This window comes from Oncorhynchus kisutch, linkage group LG15, assembly GCF_002021735.2.
Source record: "Oncorhynchus kisutch isolate 150728-3 linkage group LG15, Okis_V2, whole genome shotgun sequence".
NCBI classification, from domain to species: domain Eukaryota; kingdom Metazoa; phylum Chordata; class Actinopteri; order Salmoniformes; family Salmonidae; genus Oncorhynchus; species Oncorhynchus kisutch.
In genome coordinates, this window is record NC_034188.2 from 45,059,577 (window position 1) to 45,083,308 (window position 23,732).

General features: G+C 42.0%; 1 protein-coding gene across 1 annotated transcript in view; it reads right to left on the minus strand.

Moving 5' to 3' along the window:
- abcg1 (ATP-binding cassette, sub-family G (WHITE), member 1) overlaps nucleotides 1-23,732 on the minus strand; it is a 37,968-nt gene that overhangs the window by 12,531 nt on the left and 1,705 nt on the right. Inside the window, exons 2-6 of the mRNA XM_020504652.2 lie at nucleotides 22,537-22,780; nucleotides 7,621-7,738; nucleotides 7,037-7,169; nucleotides 5,146-5,196; nucleotides 4,410-4,555 (exon numbers count right to left, since the gene is read on the minus strand). Of these exons, the coding sequence (XP_020360241.1) occupies nucleotides 4,410-4,555; nucleotides 5,146-5,196; nucleotides 7,037-7,169; nucleotides 7,621-7,738; nucleotides 22,537-22,780 (692 nt within the window). The remainder of the gene's footprint in view (nucleotides 1-4,409; nucleotides 4,556-5,145; nucleotides 5,197-7,036; nucleotides 7,170-7,620; nucleotides 7,739-22,536; nucleotides 22,781-23,732) is intronic.

Below are 23,732 nucleotides of genomic sequence, written 5' to 3' on the forward strand. Positions count from 1 at the left end.
CTTGAAAATAAAGAGGCAACTACTCAGTGAAGTGTTGTGTTGGCCCCAAACATAAGGCTTTGCATTTAGGCCAAAAAATGTATTCCTTGGAAATAATACTTTAGTGCCTTTTTGCATACATACAAATAATGCTTCTTCTTTTCATATTGTGGAGTCAGCACTATGTTGTCAATACTTACTGATACTTAACCTTTATTTCACTAGGCAAGTCAGTTAAGAACACATTCTTATTTACAATTATGGCCTAGGAACAGTGGGTTAAGTGCCTTGTTCAGGGGCAGAACAACATAGTTTTACCTTGTCAGCTTGGGGATTCGAGCTAGCTACCTCTCGGTTACTGGCCCAACACTCTAACCACTAGGCTACCTGCCGATCCATCCTCAGTTTTCTCTTATCACAGCCAATGAACTCTGTAGCTGTTTTAAAATCACCAATGGCCTCATGGTGACATCCCTAAGCAGTTTCATTCCTGTCCTGCAGCTCAGTTCAGAAGGATAACTGCATCTATGATGTGTCTGGGTGGTTTAACACCAACCACAACATAATTATTAACCTTTTACGACTAGGGGGCAGTATTTTAATTTTTTGATAAAAAACGTTCCCGTTTTATACAAGATATTTTGTCACGAAAAGATGCTCGACTATGCATCTAATTGACAGCTTTGGATAGAAAACACTCTGACGTTTCCAAAACTGCAAAGATATTGTCTGTGAGTGTAACAGAACTGATGTTACAGGCGAAACCAGGAAGTGCCACATTTTTTGAAACCGCCTCATGCCAATGACTCCTTATATGGCTGTGAATGAGCTACGAATGAGCTTACGTTTTCTACGTATTCCCCAAGGTGTCTACAGCATTGTGACGTCTTTGTACGCATTTATGTTCAAGAATAGCCGTAAGGGACCACATTTAGCAAGTGGTCACATGATGTCTCCCGCAGAAAATCTTGCGTAAAATACTGAGGTAGCCATTTTTCCAATCGCTTCTTATGAGAAACCAATTGTCACGACGGATATGTTATCGAATAGATATGTTAAAAACACCTTGAGGATTGATTCTAAACAACGTTTGCCATGTTTCTGTCGATACTATGGAGCTAATTTGGAAAAAAGTTTGGTGTTCTAGTGACAGCATTTTCCGGTCGATTTCTCAGCCAAGTGTGATGAACAAACGGGAGCTATTTCGCCTACAAAAATTTTCTTTTTGGAAAAAAAGGAACATTTGCTATCTAACTGGGAGTCTCCTGAGTGAAAACATCCGAAGTTCTTCAAAGGTAAATTATTTAATTTGATTGCCTTTCTTATTTTCGTGAAAATGTTGCCTGCTGCCAGCAGAGCCTAGCATAGCATTATGCCATGATAAACTTACACAAATGCTTGTCTAGCGTTGGCTGTAAAGCATATTTTGAACATTTGAGTGTGATTAACAAAAGGCTAAGCTGTGTCTCAATATATGTCATTTGTGATTTTCATGAATAGGAACATTTTCTAGGGGTATTTATGTCCGCTGCGTTATGCTAATTCCTTTGAGGCTATGATTATGCTCCCGGATCCGGGTTTGAGAGTCACAAGAAGTTTTAACTTGACCATGCTTACAGTATATTATACAGTATATATACAGTATATTCAATGTCTGATTTGTTATTGTTACCCATCTCCCAATCACTGCCCTTCTTTATGAGGCTTTCGAAAAGCTCCCTGGTCTTTGTAGATGAGTCTTTGTAGATGAATCTGTGCTTGAAATGCAATACTTGAAATGCAGCTTCTCCTTTACCCAAATCCAGATGGCAGATGTTCTGAAAGAGCTGCAAAACCTGGACCCGTACAAATCAGCTGGGCTTAACAATCTGGACCCTGTATTTCTGAAACTATCCGCCGCTATTGTCGCAACAAACAGGTCACTGACCATCTCGAATCCCACCATACCTTCTTCGCTGTGCAATCTGGTTTCCGAGCCGGTCACAGGTGCACCTCAGCCTGCTCAAGGTACTAAACGATATCATAACCGCCATCGATAAAAGACAGTACTGTGCAGCCGTCTTCATCGACCTGGCCAAGGCTTTCGACTCTGTCAATCACCATATTCTTATCGGCAGACTCAGTAGCCTCGGTTTTGCTAATGACTGCCTTGCCTGGTTCACCAACTACTTTGCAGACAGAGTTCAGTGTGTCAAATCGGAGGGCATGTTGTCCGGTCCTCTGGCAGTCTCTATGGGGGTGCCACAGGGTTCAAGTCTCGGGCCGACTCTTTTCTCTGTATATATCCATGATGTTGCTCTTGCTGCGGGCGATTCCCTGATGCACCTCTATGCAGACGACACCATTCTGTATACTTCTGGCCCTTCCTTGGACACTGTGTTATCTAACCTCCAAACGAGCTTCAACGCCATACAACACTCCTTCCGTGGCCTACAACTGCTCTTAAACGCTAGTAAAACCAAATGCATGCTTTTCAACTGTTCGCTGCCTGCACCCGCACGCCCAACTAGCATCACCACCCTGGATGGTTCCGACCTAGAATATGTGGACATCTAAAAGTACCTAGGTGTCTGGCTAGACTGTAAACTCTCCTTCCAGACTCATATCAAACATCTCCAATCCAAAATCAAATCTAGAATCGGCTTTCTATTTCGCAACAAAGCCTCCTTCACTCACGCCGCCAAACTTACCCTAGTAAAACTGACTATCCTACCGATCCTCGACTTCGGCGATGTCATCTACAAAATGGCTTCCAATACTCTACTCAGAAAACTGGATGCAGTTTATCATAGTGCCATCCGCTTTGTTACCGCACCTTATACCACCCACCACTGCGACCTGTATGCTCTAGTCGGCTGGCCCTCGCTACATATTCATCGCCAGACCCACTGGCTCCAGGTCATCTACAAGTCCATGCTAGGTAAAGCTCCGCCTTATCTCAGTTCACTGGTCACGATGGCAACACCCACCCGTAGCACGCGCTCCAGGAGGTGTATCTCACTGATCATCCCTAAAGCCAACACCTCATTTGGCCGCCTTTCCTTCCAGTTCTCTGCTGCCTGTGACTGGAACGAATTGCAAAAATCGTTGAAGTTGGAGACTTTTATCTCCCTCACCAACTTTAAACATCTGCTATCTGAGCAGATCTGAGCTATCTGCTCGCTGCAGCTGTACATAGTCCATCGGTAAATAGCCCACCCAATTTACCTACCTCATCCCCATACTGTTTTTATTTATTTACATTTCTGCTCTTTTGCACACCAGTATCTCTACCTGCACATGACCATCTGATCATTTATCACTGCTAAAAAATGTATTATTCGCCTACCTCCTCATGCCTTTTGCACACAATGTATATAGACTCCTTTTTTCCCCTTTTTTTCTACTGTGTTATTGACTTGTTTATTGTTTACTCCATGTGTAACTCTGTGTTGCTGTCTGTTCACACTGCTATGCTTTATCTTGGCCAGGTCGCAGTTGTAAATGAGAACTTGTTCTCCTCCTTGTTCTACCTGGTTAAATGAAGGTGAAATAAAAATTTAAAATAAAAATAAAACTTGACTGAGGGACCTCAAATCAAATTTTATTGGTCACATACACATGGTTAGCAGATGTTAATGCGAGTGTAGTGAAACGTTTGTGCTTCTAGTTCTGACCATGCAGTAATATCTAACAAGTAATCTAACAATTTCACAACTACCTTATACACACAAGTGTAAAGGAATGAATAAGAACATGAGAACGCGAAGCGAGGCGGCCATCTCTGTTGGTGCCCGACCTTACAGATGTTGCTTGTATGAGGGACAGACGAAGGGGTAGTCAGAATAATATTTTACTTAACTAATTTAGGCCATTTTTTTGTTATTGAATTTGTATCAATTTAAAAAAGTGTATAATTTTCTTTTCACTTTGACATTATGGAGTATTTTGTGTAGAGCAATGACAAAATTTGGTGTGTGAGCTTCAGGAGTAGGCTAATCCCTACAGATGGTACAAATGTAAACCAAAGGGAGACAAATGGCTGCTTTTTGGTCATTAAGGACTTTGGGACTCATTTGTGTCCCCTGGTGAGACTCTAGTCTTTCCTAACCAGAAGCCAACTGGGAGAGATGATATTCAATTGCATCTTCTGTTCCAAAAGAGGACAGGTTAACCTTGGAACTTTTATTTCAGATTACTTTCAGTGGGGACACAAACAAGACTGAAAAAAATACACACAAAATGGAACACAACTAACACCTGCACTCAACAACGTCATATTGCCTTGTACATCTCATGAAAGAATAGCATTGGCTCTAAAATATGGACTGTACAGTGTGCATAGACAGTGGCACGTTATAATCCATAGTCACGGACACACATGCAAAGACTTTCCTTGCCACGGACACACATGCATGTGTTCTATACGATTTGCAATGGGAGCTTCTGACCTGGTGGGTTCGTCAAAAAACATGACGGGAGGGTTGTTGACAAGCTCCAGGGCGATAGCCAGCCTTTTCCTCTGCCCCCCTGATAGATGTGACGTTCGGGTTTTCGCACACTCAAGCAGGCCCAGGGCCGTCAGGATGTCCCTCACCTAAAAACAACACAGGAGGATTACAAACACCTATAACCACATCCCTCCCTCTTGGCAACGTGACATATGTCTACATTAATCACAGATCTAGGGTCAATGCTATCTAAAGTTAGCGCAATGACTGGAAGTCTATGGGTAACTACTAGCAAGCTAGCAGATAGCACGATGACTAACAATCTATGGGTAACGCTAGTTAGCATTGGCTAGTGAAACTACCTCTAACTTCTTTCATACTGGACACAGAGACATACAAATAGTATCCACTAGGTCATCTACCTCTGGGGAAGTAGATAAAGAGCTTCATTGGCAAAATCCCGAATTATCCTTTTAAACATAATGGGGAGGAAATCATATCTGACCCTGCATCAGTGGTTAGTAGCAACATCTACACACATACACCTTCCCAGGCACAATCATCATATCACTTTACATCCATTCCAGCCTGTTTAAAGCCAGTACTGACTGCACTAGTGGCAAAACTCCAGTGCTGAAATAGTAACTTGTCCTCATTTCCAGTTCGAGGGTCAGGGAACATGTACGAGATTAAGGTGAGGGAAGATTCTGAAGCCATTCCCATGCAACTCTCTCACCATGTCTCTCTTGCCCTCATCCTTTTCCTGGAGCTTCAGATTAGCAGACACCTAGCAGAGAGAGAGTAAGATTTAGTTCACACTACGGCTGCGTCCCAAAGAAGAGAAACGATGCCTACATGCATAGAATCTTTCATGTCTCAGAAGCAACCATGTAGAGAGAAGATGTATCTTATCAATGTGAAGAAAGACACAGTTTAGAAGGGCACCATGTCGCATATAAATGCATTATGTAGAACAGACATCATGTGGAATAATGAATTCTGACTGCTCTAATACTTGCAATATTTGCAGCTTTATAAACATTTCACCAGTTTAACTCCACTCCAGACTGCCCTTGACCAGCACAAAAACACCATGTGGCGTACTGCACTAGCTTCGAATAGTCCCTGCGATATGCAACTATTCAGGGAAGTCAGGAACCAATACACACAGTCAGTTAGGAAAGCAAAGGCTAGCTTATTCAAACAGAAATTTGCATCCTGCAGCACTAATTCCAAAATGTTTTGGGACACTGTAAAGTCCATGAGACTAGGAAACACTGTCACCACTGATAAATCCACGATAATTTAGAATTTCAATAAGCATTTCTCTACAGCTGGCCATGCTTTCCGCCTGGCTACACCAACCCCGGCCAACAGCTCTGCACCCCCCACAGCAGAGATCTGCATGGAGGAATGGGCCAAAATACCAGCAACAGTGTGTGAAAACCTTGTGAAGACTTACAGAAAACGTTTGACCTCTGTCATTGCCAACAAAGGGTATATAACAAAGTATTGAGAAACTTTTGTTATTGACCAAATACTTATTTTCCACCATACTTTGCAAATAAATTCATAAAAAATCCTACAATGTGATTTTCTGGATTTATTTTTCTCATTTTGTCTGTCATAGTTGAAGTGTACCTATGATGAAAATTACAGGCCTCTCTCATCTTTTTAAGTGGGAGAACTTGCACAATTGGTGGCTGACGAAATACTTTTTTGTCCCACTGTACTACTCCCCACTGTGACCTGTATACTCTCGTTGGCTGGTCCTCACTACATATTCGTCGCCAAACCCACTGGCTCCAGGTCATCTATAAGTCTTTGCTAGGTAAAGCTCCGGCTTATCTCAGCTCACTGGTCACCATAGCAACACCCACCAGTAGCCCGCACTCCAGCAGGTATATTTCATTGGTCATCCCCAAAGCCAACACTTCCTTTGGCGACCTTTCCTTCCAGTTCACTGCTGCCAATGACTGGAACGAATTGCAAAAATCACTGAAGTTGGAGACTTATACATCTCCCTCACTAACTTTAAGTGTCAGCTGTCAGAGCAGCTTACCGATCGCTGCAGTTGTACACAGCCCATCTGTAAATAGCCCATCCAACCAACTACCTACCTCATCCCCATATGTTTTTCTGCTCTTTTGCACACCAGTATTTCTACTTACACATCCTCATCTGCACATATATCACTCCAGTGTAAATTGCTAAATTGTAATTACTTCACCACTATTGGCCTATCGATGGCCTTACCTCCTTACTTCATTTACACACACTGTACACATATTTTTCCATTGTGTTATTGACTGTAGGATTGTTTATCCCATATGTAACTCTGTGTTGTTGTTTTTGTCGCACTGCTTTGCTTTATCTTGGCCAGGTCACAGTTGTAAATGAGAACTTGTTCTCAACTGGCCTACCTGGTTAAATAAAAGTGAAATACATTTTTTTAAATTAACCTATTGTTTACTTCCAGAAGCATTCATTTCCATTGTGTATGCACTGCAATGTGTTTAATCTATTGACCTGCACTCTGGCCAGGTCTCCTTTGTAAAAGAGGTCTTCTGGCCTCAATGAGACTTCCTGGATAAATAAAGGTTAAATATATAATTGTTTTAAATTACCATCATGGCTTCCTGTACTGTGAGGTGAGGCAGAAGCATGTCGTCCTGCATGATGTAGCACGAGACCTTCCTGAAAGAGCGTAGGTCACGAGGCTGCCCATTGATCAAGATCTCCCCCTTCATCCCGGTCTCTCTACAGAGGGCAAAGCCATACCTGGGTTACGCATTTGATCCATATGATAAATAAATTATATTTCTGGGTTTAAAAGAGAAATGAACAATTGAAAAAATAGGGAACAGCTAATACATTCATGTAAACATGAACAACACATATTTCCAAAGTTTAAAACAGTTTAAAGCATGAAAACATAGACATACAATACAAATGGAATATATACAAAAATGCATACGTATGTATTTCATGACTTGGGTCATTGTTAAATGATTTCGAATTAACTTGGCGCTTGGCGTCACCCTGCGAGAGTCACAGCAAGGTAACAGCAAGCTGCAGCAAGGCTTTTTGTAATGACAACTTTTTAATGCCCAAAACTGTGGGTATGGCGTGATACTTGTTAGTAGAAGTTAATCGTCTATCAGTGTCCTTGTACACCTCTTGGTTGTTAAGTGTCGGGCCTGTGGCTCACCTGTAGCCGGCCAGAATGTTCATCAGCGTAGATTTCCCAGCTCCTGAGGGACCCATGATGGCCACCAGGCAGCCGCTGGTGAATTTTCCAGAGATCCCTTTCAGCAGAGTCTTGTAACCTAAGAGCCGGGTACAAAAGAAAGCAGAACCATATAAAACCCTCCATCAGCCTCACAATGGCACTTCAGGCTTTAAGCTTCACACAGTATCTGCTTATACCTGCTTAAATGTCCAAACCATGCATTCTCTCCTCCTCGGATAAAACCCTCTTTGTGTTTCGGATTAAAAGGGGGTATTTGGATTTTATTGTATTTCTGAGTGAATGCACCCATCTGGTTGGGTGTCTATTACATTTTAAATCTCCTCATGCTCACCTTTCAGACCCCAGAACAAGCTGGTTTTAGCCGGGTTCCCACCCAAACATGCCCATGGAGTGATTCAAATCAACACACACTGTTTTTTGGGGTGCTTATTGAGAAGCACTTTGAGCTGCATTCATAAAATATGCTTTATAAATAAAGTTATTGTTATACATTTTAGAATTAATTCACATTTTAAAATGAGCCGCTTATCTATTCTGTTTGAACAGCACATTCGTGTAAACAGTGAACACACTGCTGTTCTAGCCCAGAACTAGCACACCCAATTCATGACCTTGATGATTTGGATCCGGTGTGTTAGAGCTGGGCTAGAACAGAAATGTGCAACCCAGGGTCCAAGGTCTCAGTACTAGAGTGTCTCACTCTTAATCTATCGTATGTGATAACACTGTAAATAACATAGAAATTGAATAATTGCCTAGCCATAAGCATGCAGAAAGGCAGTGGAATGGCCTATAGTAACCTGCTATTTATCTAATGGACACAACCATCTGAACGCTAATCCAGTTGATTGCAGTGGCTGCCAGTTTATTTGGATTTTCTGGTATAATCCTTCAGAGCGATACACAAATACCTCCAACCTTTTCTGTCCTCTTTTAATGGTATGTAGTTCCCTGCTAGGAGAGGATGCACTTTAGTAACCTGTCCCTTGTGAGGACACAGTGTGTAAGCCATGCACAGACAGTGGTTGCACAGACAGTAATTGACTGGTTCAGGAAGGGCATGTTCATAACTTGTTAATTTCACGGCTTAATTCCAATACGGGTATGTTTTTTGGGGGGCGGGGGGGGGGGGGGGGGGGTGAAGCATTGAGTGATGATATAAATGCACTAGAATGTGGATCGGGAAAAAGAATAAAAAACAATTTGCTGAACAAAAAACAAATCTTTGTGCTTGCAGTATGTTATATAGTCTAAGTTGGTGTTGAATACCACTATAAATGGTAACTACATCCTTCAACAGACAAGTGAAAAGTTATGCAAACCTTGTGACACTATACGATACCATTTGTCTGAGACTAAAGCTAATGCCTAGTCTTTAGCTCAGGAGGCTAACATTGAATGAGTCGTGGCAATTGTCAGCATGTTACAGCAAGAAAACTGAACAAACGTGAGAAACAAATTCAAGTTCCATCAATTTATCCTAGTCTGAAAGGGAGAAAAACTGAGGTAAACAAATCAATTCCATTCAATTATTTGAGTCCAAAGCATGACAACATGGAACGTCATAGTTGTTCGGTGTCCATATGTGCATGGTATTGGACAAAAATGGTCAAAAATGTGTATGTAAGCCCCTCAGAATCAAAAAAACCTGGTAAAAATAAGGCAGGTAACCAAATTGGGCAAAGGCTTGTGTTACACCCAATCAGCACAGTAAACAATAGGATTAATCACAGTTGATTGGATTAGGTGCATTCACTGAAAGACCAATGTACTTGCCCTTTGGCAAAATAATGACAAAGTAGGCTACACAGAAAAGTTGAAATCACACACTCTGCATAAAATCTGAGCTTTGGAGTCAATGGATTTTAGGGTGGGAATGAGTTGGCAGCTAAATAAGTGGATCCTAATACATAATCTTCTTATGTTCAGATAAGTAAATGATCATATAAATGCAATAAAGTTGCATTAAGTGCTTTCCAACTGACCTGTATGGTCCAAAAATATATTTCAGATGTGTGTAGGGGAAATTAAAGATGGTCTAAAAAGAGGTGAAACAGTTGCTATTTAATGCATGTCCATCTGTAACAGTGAGCAGCTGCAAGAAGAGAGGGGAGATAGTGAGGGAGCAAGAGAGGTGAACGGTGAAGTGGCTTAAAAGAGAAAGAATGTGGTGGGCATAATGACACCTGCTGTGGCTGTACTACCAGTATTTGTGTTTGGGATGCTGAAGGATGACAGAGGAGGGCCTCCCCTCCCCTTCTCTTCCTGTGAAAGACACTAATGCCTGGGCGGACATCTAGAGCAGCCAAAGAGGATGAGCACCCGAGTGTCTCCCTTTGCTATTCAACTTATAAAGGCACAAACACCCAGTGTTCACTCTGTGATTGTCGAAATTGGACTAGCCCGAGACTTAATGCCAAAATAGTTATTCCACTAACTTAGAGCCATTATATTTCAAGAGCAAGAAATGGTCAGCCAGGATTGAATTAAAAGTCAATTGAACTTTTGAATTTCTTTTAATTGACCATAAAGCAAATGTTAAGTTAGGCCTACTCAATAAACACAATCTACAATTCCTTTTTAGTTCTTTGCTTTTCCACAGCACTCCGAAGTGGTCTTTACCTTCGATAATGTAGAAAATGTTGTTTGTTACCAAAGGTATGTGTTACTCATGACAAAATATTAAAGGCATACATGTAGTAGCAGATCAAGATAGTTAGGGCAAAAGTCAAAGTGACAGTAGGATAGAAGTGGGTCAAAAAGTGTTCCGAAACAATGTGGCAAATGAACCGAACCGATTCTAGTTTAGCGTGGATGTTCCTGTGTAGTGGGGTAATATATATTATATGCATATTACATGTCCTTCATATGTGACCCGTAAAAAATGCAATAAAAATGTATTGTCAATGAAGAAAATTGAGCAATATTACAGCAAGAATATTGTTGCATTAAAGTAATAGAAAATCAAGAAAGGTCTGAGAATGGAATTCGAAATACAAGTGTATTTAATTACTTTGTCAAATCAATGAAATCACATATAAGGCATAAAGCAAGGCAATACTGACATTAACAAGGCAATTAATATCTAGGCATGATCAGACAGGGAGAGAGAGCGAAGTCATAGGCCATGTCCCAAGAGTCCCTGGTGAGGAGACAGAAAGAAAGAGAGTGTCAGGAACAAAGAAAGAGAAAGAACAATGAATCTAAAACGCTTCTATAAGCATCTGACTTGTTTGGATTTTTTTTTTATGGATCACATTACTCCAGTACTAGCCTCTCTACACTGGCATCCTGTTAAGGCAAGGGCTGATTTCAAGGTTTTACTGCTAACCTACAAAGCATTACATGGGCTTGCTCCAACCTATCTTTCCGATTTGGTCCTACCGTACATACCTACATGTACGCTACGGTCACAAGACACAGGCCTCCTTACTGACCCTAGAATTTCTAAGCAAACAGCTGGAGGCAGGGCTTTCTCCTATAGAGCTCAATTTTTATGGAATGGTCTGCCTACCCATGTGAGGGACGGAAACTCGGTCTCAACCTTTAAGTCTTTATTGAAGACTCATCTCTTCAGTAGGTCCTATGATTGAGTTTAGTCTGGCCCAGGAGTGTGAAGGTGAACGGAAAGGCACTGGAGCAATGGACCACCCTTGTTGTCTCTGCCTGGCCAGTTCCCCTCTCTCCACTGGGATTCTCTACCTCTAACCCTGTTACAGGGGCTGAGTCACTGGCTTACTGGTGCTCTTCCATGCCGTCCCCAGGAGGGTGGGTTTAAGTCACTGACGTGATCTTCCTGTCCGGGTTGGCGCCCCCCTTTGGTTTGTGCAGTGCCGGAGATCTTTGTGGGCTATACTCGGCCTTGTCTCAGGATGGTAAGTTGGTGATTGAAGATATCCCTCTAGTGGTGTGGGGGCTGTGCTTTGGCAAAGTGGGTGGGGCTATATCCTGTCTGTTTGGCCCTGTCCGGGGGTATCGTCGGACGGGGCCACAGTGTCTCCCGACCCTGCTGTCTCAGCTTCCAGTATTTATGCTGCAGTAGTATATGTGTCGGGGGGCTAGGGTCAGTCTGTTATATCATGGAATATTTCTCCTGTCTTATCCAGTGTCCTGTGTGAATGTAAGTATGCTCTCTCTCTCTCTCTCTCTCTCCCCTTCTTTCTCTCGGAGGACCTGAGCCCTAGGACCATGCCTCAGGACTACCTGGCATGATTACTCCTTGCTGCCCCCAGTCCACCTGGCCGTGCTGCTGCTCCAGTTTCAACTGTTCACCGGACATGCTAGCTGTCCCAGACCTGCTGTTTTCAACTCTCTAGAGACAGCAGGAGTGGTAGAGATACTCTGAATGATCGGCCATGAAAAGCCAACTGACATTTACTCCTGAGGTGCTGACCTGTTGCACCCTCTACAACCACTGTGATTATTATTATTTGACCCTGCTGGTCATCTATGAACATTTGAACATCTTGGCCATGTTCTGTTATAATCTCCACCCGGCACAGCCAGAAGAGGACTGGCCATGCCTCATGGCCTGGTTCCTCTCTAGGTTTCTTCCTAGGTCCTGTCCTTTCTAGGGAGTTTTTCCTAGCCACCGTGCTTCTACACCTGCATTGCTTGCTGTTTGGAGTTTTAGGCTGGGTTTCTGTACAGCAATTTGTGACATCATATCACGTTCGTCAAAACGAGGAGACCAAGGCGCACGCAGCGTGATAAGAATACATTCTTCTTTATTTACACGAAGAACACTAAACAAACTAACAACAAAACGAACGTGAAACTATAAGACACGAGTGCTGACAGGCAACTACACATAGACAATACAAAAACTAAACCAACCACCCTTGTCACACCCTGACCTAACCAAAATAATAAAGAAACAAAGATAACTAAGGTCAGGGCGTGACACATCAGCTGATGTAAGAAGGGCTTTATAAATAAATTTGATTGATTGATTGAAAATCTGAGTTGTTGACCAATCGTATTACAGAAAAGTTAACCGCCTCCTGTTTACATTGATCATCCTTGAGATGATTCTACAACTTGATTGGAGTCCACTTGTGCTAAATTCAATTGATTGGACACACCTGTCTATATAAGGTCCCACAGTTGACAGTGCATTTCAGAGAACCTTCCAGAAGCCCAACTCTCTGCAGTACTCCACCAATCAGGCCTTTATGGTAGAGTGGCCAGACGGAAGCCACTAATCAGTAAAAAGCACATGACAGCCCACTTGGAGTTTGCCAAAAGGCACTAAAGGACTCTCAGACCATGACAAACTAGATTCTCTGGTCTGATGAAACCAAGATTGAACTGTTTTGCCTGAATTCCAAGCGTCACGTCGGAAGGAAATCTGGCACCATCCCTACGGTGAAGTATGGTGGTGGCAGCATCATGCTGTGGGGATGTTGTTTAGCAACAAGGACTGGGAGCCTTGTCAGGATCGAGGGAAAGATGAACGGAGCAAAGTACAGAGAGATCCTTGATGAAAACCTGCTCCAAAGAGCTCAGGACCTCAGACTGGAGCGAAGGTTCACCTTCCAACAGGACAATGACCCTAAGCATTTAGCCAAGACAGAGCAGGATTGGCTTCGGGACAAATCTCTGAATGCCCTTCAGTGGCCCAGCCAGAGCCCGGACTTGAACCCAATGGGGTCTGAATGCTTATGTACATGTGATTTCAGCTTTTATTCTTTATAAATTTGCAAGAAAATCAAAAAAACTGTTTTTGCTTTGTCATTATATGGTATTGTGTGTAGATTGATGGGTGGGGGGAATATTTAATCCATTTTAGACCGTAACATAAAAAATGTGGAAAAGGTCAAGGAGTCTTAATACTTCCCGAATGCACCGTTGGATCATGTCCCCCCTGTCCTATTCATTGTGATCTGAAAGGCAAAACTGATTCTAGGTCGGTAGGCTACGCCTACCCTGAGAAACTTTGAGAATATGGGCCATCAAGGAGAGACTGATGCACTGCTTAAGTCACAAGACATGATTGTCAGGGTGATGCGTCTACTCAACTGGGTCTCCAGTCATGGATGATAAAATACACTGGAAGAAGAGCAGCTCAGCACAGCAACCAAAACCCTTCTTCAGAAAATCTACAAAATCAGTGCTAATTAGAAAAGACAAGTGCGAGTTTAAAGACACCATCTCTCTTTCTCTCACTAACTGAGTGCTATAAGAAGGTATTAATTTAACATTCATCTTTAAGGTTGCTGCCCCTATCATTGCCAAGCCTATCGGCAACATTTTTAACCTGTCTCTCCTTTCCGGAGAGGTTCCCATTGCTTGGAAGGCAGCCACGGTTCATCCATTATTTAAGACTAAATGTTATAGGCCTATTTCTATTTTGCCCTGTTTATCTAAAGTGTTGGAAAAACGTGTCAATAATCAACTGACTGGTTTTCTTGATATAGTATTCTCTCGGGTATGCAATCTGGTTTCCGCTCAGGTTATGGATGTGTCACTGCAACCTTAAGGGTCCTCAATGATGTCACCGTTGCCCTTGATTCTAAGCAATATTGTGCTGCTATTTCTATTGACTTGGCCAAAGCTTTTGATACGGTAGACCATTCCATTCTTGTGGGCCGGCTAAGGAGCATTGGTGTCTCCGAGGGGTCTTTGGCCTGGTTTGCTAACTACCTCTCTCAAAGATTGCAGTGTATAAAGTCAGAAAATCTGCTGTCTCAGCCACTGACTGTCACCAAGGCAGTACCCCAAGGCTCAATCCTAGGCCCCACGCTCTTCTCAATTTACATCAACAACATAACTCAGGCAGTAGGGAGCTCTCTCATCCATTTATAGGCAGATGATACAGTCTTATACTCAGCTGGCTCCTCCCCAGATGTTGTGTTAAATGCTCTACAATAAAGCTTGCTTAGTGTCCAACAAGCTTTCTCTACCCTTAACCTTGTTCTGAACACCTCCAAAACAAAGGTTGTTTTGGTAAGAAGAATGCCCCTCCTCCCACAGGTGTTATTACTACCTCTGAGGGTTTAGAGCTTAAGGTAGTCACTTCATACAAGTACTTGGGAGTATGGCTAGATGGTGCACTGTCCTTCTTTCAGCACATATCAAAGTTGGAGGCTAAAGTTAAATCTAGACTTGGTTTCTTCTATCGTAATCGCTCCTCTTTTACCCTAGCTGCCAAACTAACCCTGATTCAGATGACCATCCTACCCATGCTAGATTATGGAGACATAATTTATAGATCGGCAGGTAATGGTGCTCTCGAGCAGCTAGATGTTCTTTACCATTCGGCCATCAGATTTGCCACCAATGCTCCTTATAGGACACATCACTGCACTCTATACGTCGCTTATTTATGAAACCCTCTTAGGCCTCACTCCCCCCCTATCTGAGATGTCCACTGCAACCCTCACCCTCCACATACAACACTCGTGCTGCCAGTCACATTCTGTTAAAGGTCCCCAAAGCACACACATCCCTGGGTCGCTCCTCTTTTCAGTTCACTGCAGCTAGCGACTGGAACGAGCTGCAACAAACACTCAAACTGGACAGTATTATCTCAATCTCTTCATTCAAAGACTCAATCATGGACACTCTTACTGACAGTTGTGGCTGCTCTGTGTGATGTATTGTTGTCTACCTTTTTGCCCTTTTGTGCTGTTGTCTGTGCCCAATAATGTTTGTACCATGTTTTGTGCTGATACCATGCTGTGTTGTTTTGTTGTGTTGCTACCATGCTGTGTTGTCATGTGTTGCTGCCTTGCTATGTTGTTGTCTAAGGTCTCTTTGTATGTAGTGTAGTGTTGTCTCTCTTGTCGTGATGTGTGTTTTGTCCTATATTTATATTGTATTTATAATTTATTTTTAATCCCAGGCCCCCTTGCCCGCAGGAGGCCTTTTGCCTTTTGGTAGGCCGTCATTGTAAATGAGAATTTGTTCTTAAAACTTCTTATGGATAGGCGAAACGCTAACGTCTCAACTGGCCAATTGCCAGGGGAAATGCAGAGCGCCAGATTCAAATAAAATGCTATAAAATTCAAACTTTCATTAAATCACACATGTAAGATACTCAATTAAAGCTACACTCGTTGTGAATCCAGCCAACATGTCAGATTTTAAAAATGCTTTTCGGCGAAAGCATAATAGCCTGCACCATCTGCATCATGATAGCCTGCACCATCTGCACCAGCAGTAAACAAAGGAGCTAGCATAGAAGGCGCTACACAAAATGCTGAAATAAAATATAAAACATGGATTACCTTTGACGAGCTTCTTTTGTTGGCACTCCAATATGTCCCATAAACATCACAATTGGTCCTTTTGTTCGATTAATTCCGTCCATATATATATATATATATATATATATATATATATATATATATATATATATATATATCGAAAATATCCATTTATAAAGCGCGTTTGATCCAGAAAAAAACCTCTTAACGCAACATCACTACAAAATATTTCAAAAGTTGCTTAATCGATCAAATTGTAGACGGGGCAATCTGTTTTCAATACAGGAAAGAAAAGAAACCAGCACTGCTTTTCACATCTTGTGCAACTCACAAAAGTGTCTCCAGTTCCGAGTTGGCCTACTTCTTCATAGCACAAAGGAATAACCTCAACCATATTCCAAAGACTGGCGACATCCAGTGGAAGCGCTAGGAACTGAAACTAGGTTCCTATTAGATATCCAATGGCAAAGATAATATAGGGAACAGAGAGGGGGAAAAAACCATTTTGAACAGTTAGTCCTCTGGGTTTTGCCTGCTACATCAGTTCTGTTATACTCACAGACATGATTCAAACAGTTTTAGAAACTTCAGAGTGTTTTATATCCAAATCTATGAATAATATGCATATCTTCTATTCTGGCATGAGTAGCAGGAAGTTGAAATTGGGCACGCTATTTATCCAAAAGTGAAAATTCTGCCCCTTAGCTTTAAGAGGTTTTAACTGACTTGCCTAGTTAAATAAAGGTTAAATAAAATAAAATAAATACATCTAAATGTAGATCTGAACACCTTGCTAAAGTTGGCAGGATATCACAGGGATCCTCAGTGGCACAAATCTGAGAGTAATCCAATCCCCAGGGTCCCCAGCACAGGTGCCCATGCTCTGCCAGACATATTGTAGATGCTGACAACCCTTCGTGACAGTGACTGAGTTGTACTACCCTGTTAAAAATCTTTCCCATGATCCTGACGGATCTTGAAAGATTGTCCTGAAAGATCGAGATTATAACCAGGACAGAGCTGTTTTTCTTTTCAACCAAAGCTGACATTAAAAGAGTATGTGACTCAATTGTGTGAAGTCTAATAAAAACCATTGAGCAGACCCCTTACACAAACGTTTCTAAAAAAGCTATATAGAGCCATGCCAACAAACAAAAGCTTACAGTGGCCTAATCCCTTGAATATTAGTCCTCTGATGCACTTTAAAAACGGGGAGCAAAACATTTAGTCATGCTCGCTCGCTCACTCACACACAGGCACAGACATGCACACAAGCAAGCACACACACTTTCGTCACCACCAATACTATTTGGTGTAAACGGCAGAGTAACAGAATGTCTGTATGTCTGGAGGGTTCAGCCTAGGTGAAATGCATCAGGTCTTTAAAGCGCTAACTGACATGTCATCTAATGGATTTCCAGGGTGATAGCCATGCCTCGTCATCCTCTCAGTTAGACAGATGGTCAGTCAGAAAACAAGGTCAGGTCACATCAATGCACTAAACTGTAGGTCTGGGTCTGGTTAAACGGATATTTAAATGTCTATGTTTTGGTGTAAAAAAAGATACAGCAAGATCATTTTTTCCAATGGCATCATCTGGTGTGAATCATGTGATTTTAATCAATTGTGAGTAGTCATTACCTACTAATTGGTTAAAATCACATGATTCACATACTGTACATTGTTGATGTTGGAGTAGTGCTGGAGATCATGAATATTAAGGTTGAACATTTGTGTTCAAGCCATCATCACAACTAGCTATGCAAATAAATGTGTGTTCTACAGTAAATAAAGCAAGGTAATGAATTGAAATGTGGTTGAGGTCGATTTGACATCTAAAATTAACGTTATAGGTTTATTATTATTAGTGAATTTTATGATGCAACCAGCTCCATCGGTCAATTAAGAATTGAAGCATAAGACATGTGTTAATGCAAAAAAAACACTAGTCATTGATCTTTTAAGAGATGAAAGGCAGCTCAAGAGGCATCCTTTTTAGTTTGTATCTTTGTCAGTGCAAAGCCCATGGCATCCTGCTGTGTTATCATCAGCCCCACCCCCACTGCATCTGGGTTACTGCAGTTTGCTGACCGATAGTAACCGGCTGAGAGCAACTCAGACTCTCTTAGTTGCTGCTGCAGATGACTTGCTACAGAGTTTTTCTCAGTTTCCTTATCTTATGTATTACCAAGATTTGCAGGACAGCTCGGCGGCCCAGTTTCCATTTCAGTCAACCAGGAACAATACAGGCTGTAATGTTGCCCAGACCTAAAGCCTGGCAGGGACAACGGCATCCGGTCAAGTCCACAAGGTCAGACAGAAGTTCCCATTATCTAAATCAAATGTCCAATCAATTTAGATGACCTACGTTTCCTCCATGCTCATGGTTGATGCATTTATATATATATAAAACATTAATACATGTGCATCACTGCATCTAACTGTAGGCTGACTTTTAATGATTAGATTACATGTTTGTATTCTCTGCACTTTTTTATCTTAATGTTGTCTGTATGTTTCTCTGATCTAGTCTACGCTTCGAGAAGGAGACAGATGGACAGGCGCACAGACAGACAGAAGACGCAGGTCTGCATGCCAATGAACATCCAGATGGAGAGTTCTAATGAAGACAACAGTGCTTTGCTGTGATGGGAGGTGAAGAAATGCCAGAGTAACTAGCCAGCTGTGCAGTTCTGTCAACACAGATTCACAGAAACACTACCACCAGCACCCAATCCCAAACGTAAAGTAACCTCGCTAACAACTCTCACTCTGGTCTTGTGGGAGAGCCATCACTTACCCAGAGGGAGTAATGATGCGCCTATTCAAAAGGCTACCAAGTAATATCTTACTTTGTTTACAGTAATTTGTATGATGGCACATCTTTGAAGCAATAGCCTTCCATCCCTCTCAACATCAAATCAGACTTTTATAATGGTTGGTGATTCTTAAAATACTCAGTGGGATCGGAGTGTTGTCAGGCAGCTGATTTCTCTAAAAGGTGATTTGAGGTTCCTAACTGGAGCTTACAGTATGTGTTATCTGAACACTAGTACAAGCTTCACTGAACCATAATAAGATCCATGCTAAATCAAACCTAGCTATTTCTTCCTACAAATATGCAAATATGCATTTATTTATGATAATCCACCAGACAAAGCAATCATTATGTCTAATTTAATTTTAAAAATTGCCAGCAAAATTTGAAGAGCAAGCGGTATGTAGAATTTCACTAGGCTGCAGTTTTCTGTAGTACACTACATACAGAGGAAAAATAATTACACTTTCAGTTGGAAAGGGGGATACCTAGTCAGTTGTCCAACTGAATGTACTGAAATGTGTCAACCGTGGGTTAACTGCCTTGCAGAATGACAGATTTTTACCTTGTCAGATCAGGGATTCCTTTCGGTTACAACCTTTTGGTTACTGGCCCAACGCTCTAAGCACTAGGCTACCTGCCTCCCCAAATGTAAGTACATAATTGTAACAATTGACCTACTATTGATTGACTTAATATTCAAATAAACTGGTGAAGGGAATGTAGGGAAACTGAAATCCATTTTACCAAATTTATACCAGCATGTCAACTTTGAAACTAGAGGTGACAAACTCTTTATCACCTTTACTCCACACACAGAAACGCATACAAGGCTCTCCCTCACCCTCCTTTTAGCAAATCTGACCATAACGCTATCCTCCTTCTTCCTGCTTACAAGCAAAAACTCAAACAGGATGTACCAGTGATCTGTATTGAACGCAAGTGGTCAGATGAAGCGGCTGCTAAGCTACAGGACTTTCACTAGCACAGACTGGAATATGTTCTGGGAATCATCCGATAACATTACCACATCAGTCACACGCTTCATTAATAAGTGCATCGATGTGGTCATCCCCAAAGTGACCGTACGTACATAACCCAAACAGAAGCCATGAAAGCTACCGCTTTCAAGGAGCAGGACACTAATCCAGACGCTTATTTAAAAAATACTGCTACAATCTCGGACGAGCCATCAAACAGGCAAGACATCAATACAGAACTAAGATTGAATCATACTACACTGACTCTGATGTTCGTCGAATGTGGCAGGGTTTGAAAACGATCACGGATTACAAAAGGAAACCCGGCTGTGAGCTGCCTATTGACGCCAGCCTACCTGAGCTGCCTATTGACGCCAGCCTACCTAAATTCCTTCTATGCTCGCTCCGAGACAAGCAACACTGAACCATGCATGAAAGCACCAGCTGTTCCGGACAACTCTGTGATCTCGCTCTCCATGGCCGATGTGAGTAAGACCTTAAACAGGTTAACATTCACAAGGCTGTGGAGCCAGATGGATTACCAGGATGCGTACTCAGAGCATGTGCTGTTCAGCTGGCAAGTGTCTTCACTGACATTTTCAACCTCTCCCTAACCCAGTCTAATGTTTGAAGCAGACCACCACCACCTGTGCCCAAGAATGCCAAGGTAACCTGTCTAAATGACTATCACCCCGTAGCACTCACATCTATAGCCATGAAATGCTTCGAAAGGCTGGTCATGGCTCAAATCAACCCCTTCATGCCAGACACCTCGGACCCACTCCAATTCGCATACCGCCCCAACAGGTCCACAGACAACGCAATCTCTATTGCACTCCACACTAACCTCTCCCACCTGGATAAGAGGAACACCTATGTGGGAAAATTGTTCATTGACTACAGCTCAGCTTTCAATACCATATGCCCTCCAAACTCATCACTAAGCTCAGGATCATGGGACTGAACATCGCCCTCTGCAGCTTGACCCTGAATTTCCTGACGGGACACCCAAAGGTGGTGAGTGTAGGCAACAACGCATCCAGCACGCTGACCCTCAATATGGCGGCCCCTCAGGGACGTGTTCTTAGTCTTTCAAACACTCACAAACTTCTTGTTAACAAACTATAGTTTTGGCAAGTCGGTTAGGTCATCTACTTTGTGCATGACTGTCACGTCCTGTCCTTAGTTCCTTTTTTATGTCTCTATTTTAGTTTGGTCAGGGCGTGAGTTGGGGTGGGCATTCTATGTTTTTGTTCTATGTTTTGTATTTCTGTTTTTGGCCTGGTATGGTTCCCAATCAGAGGCAGCTGTCAATTGTTGTCTCTGATTGAGAACCATACTTAGTGGGAAAACAGGCTGCCTATGATTTGTGGGTAGTTGTTTTCTGTCTCTGTGTCTGCACCAGACAAAACTTTTTCGTTTTCATTCGTTCTCTTGTTGTTTTGTGTTCAGTTTAAATAAACATTAACATGGACACGTACCACGCTGCATTTTGGTCCGATCTTGACTACTCTTCCTCAGATGACGAGGGATACCATTAGAATGACACAAGTACTTTTTCCAACAATTGTTTACAGACAGATAATTTCACTTATAATTCACTGTATCACAATTCCAGTGGGTCAGAAGTTTACATACACAAAGTTGACTGTGCCTTTAAACAGCTTAGAAAATTCCAGAAAAATGTCATGGCTTTAGAATCTTCTGATAGGCTAATTGACATCATTTGAGTCAATTGGAGGTGTACCTGTGGATGTATTTCAAGGCCTACCTTCAAACTCAGTGCCTCGTTGCTTGACATCATGGGAAGATTAAAAGAAATCAGCCAAGACCTCAGAAAGAAAATGGTAAACTTCCACAAGTCTGGTTCATCCTTGGGAGCAATTTCCAAATGCCTGAAGGTACCTCGTACATCTGTACAAACAATAGTACGCAAGTATAAACACCATGGGACTACGCAGACGTCATACCGCTCAGCAAGGAGACGCGTTATGTTTCATAAAGATGAACGTACTTTGGTGTGAAAAGTGCAACTTAATCCCAGAACAACAGCAAAGGACCTTGTTAAGATGCTGGAGGAAACAGGTACAACAGTATCTATATCCACAATGAAACGAGTCCCATAGCGACATACCCTGAAAGGCCGCTCAGCAAGGAAGAAGCCACTGTTCCAAAACCACCATAAAAACGCCAGATCGTACTTTTTGGAGAAATGTCGACTGGTCTGATGAAACAAAAATAGAACTGTTTGGCCATAATGACCATCATAACGATGGTTGGAGGAAAAAGGGGGATGCTTGCAAGCTGAATAACACCATCCCAACCGTGAAACACGGGGCAGCAGCATCATGTTGTGGAGGTGCTTTGCTGCAGGAGGGACTGGTGCACTTCACAAAATAGATGGCATCATGAGGGAGTAAAATTATGTGGATATATTGAAGCAACATCTCAAGACATCAGTCAGGAAGTTAAAGCTTGGTCGCAAATGGGTCTTCCAACTGGACAATGACCCCAAGCATAATTCCAAAGTTGTGGCAGGGACAACAAAGTCAACGTATTGGAGTGGCCTTCACAAAGCCCTGACCTCAATCCCATAGAAAATGTGTGGGCAGAACTGAAAAAGTGTGTGCGAGCAAGGAGGCCAACTCAGTTGCACCAGCTCTGTCAGGAGGAATGGGCCAACTTATTGTGGGAAACTGTATCTATACTTCATTACTCTCTATCTATTTTTCTCTCTGCATTGTTGGGAAAGGCCCATAAGCATTTTACTGTTAGTCTACACCTGTTGTTTACAAAGCATGTGACAGATAAAATGTGATTTGATTTGAAAAATAAGATTCCTGAGAAACGCCTATAATGCACCAACCTTTCTTTCTCCACCATGGTCCCTCTGGAACTGAGTAGCTGACATCTTTGAATTCAATGTTAACTGCTGGTCGATGTGGCAGGTAGGAAAAACGTTGGGCTTCAGTTAGACTGTTCTCCACTTTCTTGAGATGCCCATTTAATAATGGAGTATGTTGACTGCTCAAATGATTGGATACCACTTCATCAAGAGATACACATACAGTCCTGGGGTCCAGCATCAGATCAGGAGGCCCATTGGTGTTCTGGTGGTGATGGAGAGAGAGGTACAACAGATGGTTTGGGGTATAAAATGATTGAATTATCAAAACATTTGCAAACAAAGTGGGGTAGGTTACACCATTAAAACTGTGAATTGAAAAATGGCAGCCTCGCCACTTGTTTTGATATTAAAAGTTGAGAGATGAGACTAAGAAAATGTAACCCCTCTCAAATTCATAGACAATGTTTGTGATGGAAGTGATATGTTTGAAACGTGATGCTATGCATTGTTCATTTCCGATCTTGATATTCTTAAACAATGGAGTAAAAAAAACATATTTTGGCTTATGATAGACCAAGACAGTTGTGCTGAGCCTGAGAGGAATTTCTAAGTTATATCCTTCAAGAATCAAGGTCAATAATTGTAATTTGACCACTGAAAATATCCCAGATTGTAGACAACAATCAAACTTGAATACTATAAAGATATCTTATAACACAATTCCTTGATATGAGATGTACATATGCATGTACATTTCTGATAATTTCCCTTTCAGAATACGATTTAGGCAAAGTGCATATTGGCATAGGCTACTGTAGGCTACTGCAGAGTCGCCTAATCTGTTTCTATCTATAGGCAGAGTGCCGAGGTTACTATCGGACAAAGCTTACTCTGAGCACAAAGAAAAACAACAGCCATGCAAATAATACTGATGAACTACATGGTATGTGTTAATTACATATACACATTTGAGTAAAAAAAATGGATTATTGAAGAAAGACGGCAGTCATTCGAATCTATGGTTCATTCACAAAAAAATGTTGGGTTGTTTGGTTGACCCAACTGCCGGGTTGCAGGCATTGGGTCACATAGTTGGATTGTTTTCTTTAAAAAGAGCACAGTTAGGTTGTTGATGCTGGGTTATTAAAATATGTACTATATGTAGTTTAGTAGGGGGTTTTGGTATTCTATATGAGGCTTACAGAAGTGTATGA